This window comes from Lactuca sativa, chromosome 8 (assembly GCF_002870075.4).
Source record: "Lactuca sativa cultivar Salinas chromosome 8, Lsat_Salinas_v11, whole genome shotgun sequence".
Taxonomy (NCBI): Eukaryota; Viridiplantae; Streptophyta; class Magnoliopsida; order Asterales; family Asteraceae; genus Lactuca; species Lactuca sativa.
The window spans coordinates 149,007,474-149,013,318 of record NC_056630.2 but is presented as its reverse complement, the minus strand read 5'-3'; the positions used below and the strand labels follow the sequence as shown (position 1 = coordinate 149,013,318).

General features: G+C 33.3%; 2 protein-coding genes across 2 annotated transcripts; both read right to left on the bottom strand.

Annotated features, from left to right (window-relative positions):
- Positions 1–1,396: 1,396 nt before the first annotated feature.
- Positions 1,397–2,276, bottom strand: LOC128127858 (uncharacterized). Its single transcript, XM_052766570.1, has 2 exons — positions 2,024–2,276; positions 1,397–1,863 (listed from the first exon to the last, which is right to left on the bottom strand). The coding sequence occupies exons 1-2, from the start codon at positions 2,274–2,276 to the stop codon at positions 1,397–1,399; spliced, it is 720 nt and encodes a 239-aa protein (XP_052622530.1).
- A 711-nt stretch (positions 2,277–2,987) lies between these two features.
- Positions 2,988–4,352, bottom strand: LOC111921117 (uncharacterized). Its single transcript, XM_023916695.2, has 7 exons — positions 4,340–4,352; positions 4,208–4,240; positions 4,063–4,076; positions 3,887–3,904; positions 3,740–3,826; positions 3,536–3,625; positions 2,988–3,461 (listed from the first exon to the last, which is right to left on the bottom strand). Exons 1-7 carry the CDS (start codon positions 4,350–4,352, stop codon positions 2,988–2,990), a joined length of 729 nt encoding a protein of 242 aa, XP_023772463.2.
- Positions 4,353–5,845: the final 1,493 nt, after the last annotated feature.

Here is a 5,845-nt window from a genome sequence, read left to right as displayed (position 1 = left end):
AGTGGTTAAATAATTGTCAAGGACAATCTAAGGTTCGCTAAGGATTGGTTGCTAAAGGACAGATGGAAGTATAGTAATGGATGGACCATATTGACATTTTTATGAATAGACAGGATTCTATTAATAATGAGTTGTCATATGGAAAATATGGAAATATATCCATAATGGGAGATGCATATTAAGAATCTATTTATGCAAGAAGGATGTTCAAAGGAATGTACTTTGATATTGAGACTTCGCTTCCTTGGAATTGTTTTGTTATCAATCTCCAAAGGAATATTTTGTAATATCGTTGGAAAAGTCTCTATGACTTTGGTTCCTCGACATTAAAAAAATTACATTGCATGATAGTTTAGAATCTAACACATTCTTATAGTTGCAAGGATTAGGTATTCTTACACTAAGTACTAAGGATTTGGAATTGTGAAATGAGTTTCATTGGAAATGTCTTCTATTGATCTATTTCACAAAGAAAGGACCGTAGGTAAACATAGTGTGCATGCTTGGAGCATGGGATAACTATTGTTTTAATTTAAGTATTAAGTTGATTAATCGAAACATTATACAATGAATAATGTGTAATCAATATTGTGATTAAATAAAAGGTGTTTTATTTATATTCAAAAGTTTTGAGACCATATTGTATTCGATTATTCTTGTGTTTCACTTCGCATGTTTTGGATTCCCGAATAATAAGATTATTCAAACTATCCGTAGTCGATCATACTTTGGAAGTAGCTATTGAGGTAAGACTGTCTTGAATCCGACTGTAGATTGTCCAAGGTGTTTAGACACGGTGCGAGTTTGCTGCAGTGTTCATGAGTACTCCTGTAATAAGATTTGAGTATTGGATTAAACCCACGCTCATTTGAATCACTTCATGGATTGTATCACGAGTGATCATGAGACGATAATATCTTATATTCTTGAAACCAAGACATGTGAGTTGTAGTTTACAAGTCGGTTTCATATTGATGATATGAAAACGCACCAGTAACTTGGTGTTATAAAATGTATTGTTGTGTGTGATGTGATGAGTAAATAGAGCAAGCATATGAGTCAAAGTTTATCCATTACTTTTAGGTCCCGTTTGATAGTTGCTGGCTGAGAAAGTGTTGACTAAGAAATGTCTGTCTGGGTATGAAATCCTGACTGAGTAAGAAATCTTGTTGTTTGATTGTACATCTGACTGAATGTGCTGAGTGATGAAAATGACAATTTTACCCTTCTATTATATATATAAACGGATTAAGTTGCTGAATAATTATAAAAACATACATATTGTCATACAAAATATAAATTACACACAAATAAAAAATGTCATACAAAAAGTAAATTAAACATAAATCATTTAATATCCAAAAAAACATAAAGAAATTTAAAATAACATAATAATTTAACGTAAAGTAGGTGAGAGTAATTGATTTGCAATCTGATCACGCAAAACACACATATATTTAATGGCTTCTGGACCCCATTCTATGCCTTGTATGTTTTCTCTATCAATTCCCCCACCTTGGACGTCAGGAGTAACCATAGTGTCCTCCTCAAAATTTCTAAACAAGTCATGTTCTATATTGTACTTCCTTATAAAATTATGGACCGCGACACAAGCAATGACTATGTCTCTTTGCACTGTAAAAGGATAAGGGGCCATTTGTTTTAAGATTGGGAATCTCGCCTTCAATACACCATAAGCACACTCAATAACATTTCTAAGTTGTGCATGAGCATAATTGAACCTTTCTTCTCTAGTTAAAGGTCTGCCTCTTCGAAAATCGGCTAACCAATACCTAGTATTGCGGTATGGAGCCATAAACCCACGAGTGTTTGTATATGCGGCATCACAAAGGTAATATTTATCTGCAAATGAATGTGAAATATATTATATAATGACACATATTATATAAAGAAGATAGATAATAAAAATTATATAAAGATTACAAACCTGGTGGAGGAAATGGAAATCCAGAAGTCGAATTGAATGCAACTTCTTTCAAAACTCTTGAATCATGTGCTATACCTTCCCATCCAGCCCAAACAAAGGTGAATATCATATCAAAAGCACAAATTCCTATTACATTTTGAAAACATTCTCCTTTTCCTCTTCCCCTATAACGAGTTTGTTGATCAACGGGTACAACCGCATGTACAAGAGTTCCATCTAATGCACCTATTGCTCCGGAAAAAATATTTTTTAACCGTCTATGTTGTTCCGAGTTATGTCTTGTTGGATTAGGAGTTGTTGGTACTATAATTTCTTTTGCAAAACACATCATTGCAGTTAGGACCTCGTGAAAACATTGATGAATCATTTGTGTGGAGTGATGAAATCTTCCCTTAACCGCACGAAAATGTTCATTATGTCCTATAACGTGTAAGAACATAGCCATCTTCTCTTCACTGCTAATTGTCCTACTAGCTTGCAACCAATTTTTTTTTGGGTAAAATGGTTGCATAACAATGCAAATGCCTCTTGTGTAAGACGCATCATATCGAAACATTGTGTAGGGTCTCCGTACATCAAATCTTGCGTATACGCATACCCGCTTGAATCGTTATCTCTAATTCTACGGATTCTGATTAGTCTGCGCCGATTTGACCTCAACCAATAAAACACAAGTAAAAGAAAAGCTACAACTTCACCATCAGAAACCATACTTGACCTATTACAAACAATTAGGTAACATGTTAAACTAAAAACAAAATCATGCACCAAAAAAATTAGTAAACATCATCCAAAGTAACAAAAGGCATATTCAATATCCAATAACATATCATCCAAAGCAACAAAAGTCATATAACAAAAAACCAGTAAACATCATCCAAAGTAACATCCAAAAGTCATGCAGATAACAAAAAGTCATGCAACAAAAAAACTAGTAACCAAACTTTTCTACCCGCACCCATCAAAGGTAACCATACTTCCTACCCGCACCCATCACCCACGACTCACAACTAATATGCGAAAGTCGTAACCAAACTTTTCAAACATCAGCACTTTCACCAAATAGCAAAAGAGCGGTCTTGTATCTTTCATCTTCTTTTCCCCATTCCATTTTGTTTAATTTCTCCATACACGCATCAACATCCTTATCCTTTTCACTTTTTTCAATTCTTTCATTTTTTTCTACTAACGACCTTGCAAGCTTGACAATCTCCTCTTCAACTTCTAATGCCCTTGCATCTCTTTTTTTCCCACCAACTCTTTTGTTTCCACCAACTTTTGTATTTTTTGAACGCCCCGAAGATTCTTCACTTACACCTACGTGTTGTGTTGAGGTTTCCATTGGAACACCATCATCAAAATCATGGGCACTAAATTCTTCTACAGGACGAGGGACTGTAGAAGATGGCCCCCAACTTTGAAAGCCGGTTGAGGTCGATCCTTCAAATAGTTGTGTGCAAAGATCAGGAAACAGCAGGGGTCTAGTTTTCAATGACAGCACGTACTTGTTCAACTGTTTACAATTTTTATGATTATTAGTATTTTTTATAAAAATAATCATAATAGTATTTGTTATAAAAATATTACCTTCCCCTCTTCCTTCCATTGTTCATCGGTCAGATTAAATTTATTTTTTATAGGATCATATATATTGCCGGTTTTGTTTTTCAGTTTCACCTAAGCAACATATTTTGATTTGTAGTAGTCAAAGTGGTTTCTCATTTGCTTATGATCAACCTCTTTACCGTGTTCGTTTATCAATTTTTCGCGTACTGTCTTCCATGAACTAACCTTAAGCCCAGAACCCTCACGACCATTAGTGGTTAGTTCATGGATACATGCATCAAGAAAAGTTTTGTCCTCACTTTCGGTCCAAACCTACATCCTTAAACATTAATATTTAAAGTAATTTATCATAACTTTTATCATAACTTCTACCGGTGAATCAACATCATCCTAAATAATAATAGAACAATTAAGGTCAACATAGCTTATAAAAAAAAAAAAAAAAAAAAAAATAGCTTTCGTAGCTTATAAACAAAAAAAATCACAACATTGCCTATACATAAAAAAAGATTCCAGATGTCATAGCTTATAGACAAAAAAAAAATCACAGCATTGTCAATAGCTTTTAGATTTCACAACTTATAATCAAAAAAAAAAATCACAGCGTTGCCAATAGCTTTCAAATTTCACAGCTTATAAAAAAAATCATAGCATTGGCAATAGCTTTCAAATTTCACAGCTTATAAAAAAAACCACAGCATTGCCAATAGCTTTCAGATTTCACAGCTTATAAACAAAAAAAAAAAAAAAAAAAAAAAATTCACAGCATTGCCAATAGCTTTCAGATTTCACAGCTTATAAACAAAAAAAAATTCACAGTATTGCCAATAGCTTTCATATTTCACAGCTTATACACAAGAAAAAATTTCAGATATTGTTCCAAACCAACATTGCCATCATAACTTTCAATTTCACAGCTTATAAACAACAAAAAAATCAGATTTCATAACAGATTTCATAACATTACAGGATTAGAACAAGAATAATTTTCAATTTCACAGCTTATAACTTTCAATTTCACAGCTAATAAACAACAAAAGAACCAAATTCACAGCATTAGAACAAGAATAATTTTTGATTTCATAGCATTAAACAAAAAAAGAAAAAAAAATCAGATTTCATAACATTACAGGAAATTCTGATCTCATAGCATTAGAACAAGAATAATTTTTGATTTCATAGCATTAAACAAATAATTTCATAGCATTTAAACAAAGATGATTTGCTGATTTCATAACCAATTTAAGATTTCATAACCAATTTTGGATTTCTGATTTCACAAATCATATGATCGAAGTACCTATTTTCACAGAAAAAGCTGAGAATCGAACCTGTTTTGATGTGTTTCTCGTTGAAGCTCGAATGGAGGGAAGGTATGTGGTTGGTAGTCGGACTAGGGGAGGGACAGCGACGATGGAGAGATTCGAAGACGGCCAATTTCCTTGTTGTCTCTCTATTAGGTCACGATATGCAGCAAGAATGGAAAGGGCATGAAGGTAATTTTTTGAGTCAGCTATGTTTTTTGGTCTGACCGAGAACCTTATGAGCCAGATGCTTCTTATTGAGAAAGCTATTCACCAAACGGGTTTCGTCTGACCGAGTCAGCCCAAATCGCTGACTCGGTCCCAGTAAGACAAAAACAAACAGGCCCTTACCCTAAGAGGGATAAAAGCAATATTTGTGGTCCCCTCGATGATTTAGTGATACAACCCTAAGCGCTTAGCCAAGCCTGGACTGATTTGATTTGTTCAATAAGTTGGTCGTCATAAATTGGAAATCGGGAACACAACATGAACAAAGAGAATGATTATAATCCATGTCTCAGTTCATATGCTATATTATAGAATTGAGGAATATATAATCCTTTATCTAATGGATGCGTCATTGATTCGTTCAGAGTTCGACAGTTGCTTTTTGAGAGCTACGATTGCTAGTCGGTTCATCAAGTCGTATTTGTAGTCATTGTTATTAGACTTATCTAAGTGGGAGACTATTGGATTAGGTGTCTAAGTCCATATATATATATATATATATATATATATATATATATATATATATATATATATATATATAATTGGTATGTACTTGACTCGAGAGTAGCATGGTCCATTTCGGGTTCCCTTCACCAAGACAATTTGATAGGAAGGATATTTGAGAAAGGGGTTATTTGTGAGTTATTAATATATTATAAGAATAATATAGTAATTGAGAAATCATATTATTTAATTGGTATTGATCAATAATTAATTTGGAATTAGTTTAGTGATCAAAAGAGACTAATTAAATTTGCAGGGAATGGTTATTTAAATCAGTGATATTTACAGTTTGGGC

Excerpts from the sequence above, each read along its gene's own strand:
- LOC128127858 (XM_052766570.1), bottom strand. The coding sequence starts at position 2,276 with ATGTGTTTTGCAAAAGAAATTATAGTACCAACAACTCCTAATCCAACA. Across the intron at positions 1,864-2,023 it reads TGTTTGGGCTGGATGGGAAG|ATAAATATTACCTTTGTGAT; the intron begins GTATAGCACATG and ends ATTCATTTGCAG.
- LOC111921117 (XM_023916695.2), bottom strand. Across the intron at positions 3,626-3,739 it reads GTGAGGGTTCTGGGCTTAAG|GTGAAACTGAAAAACAAAAC; the intron begins GTTAGTTCATGG and ends TATGTTGCTTAG. Across the intron at positions 3,462-3,535 it reads AATGGAAGGAAGAGGGGAAG|TTGAACAAGTACGTGCTGTC; the intron begins GTAATATTTTTA and ends AATTGTAAACAG.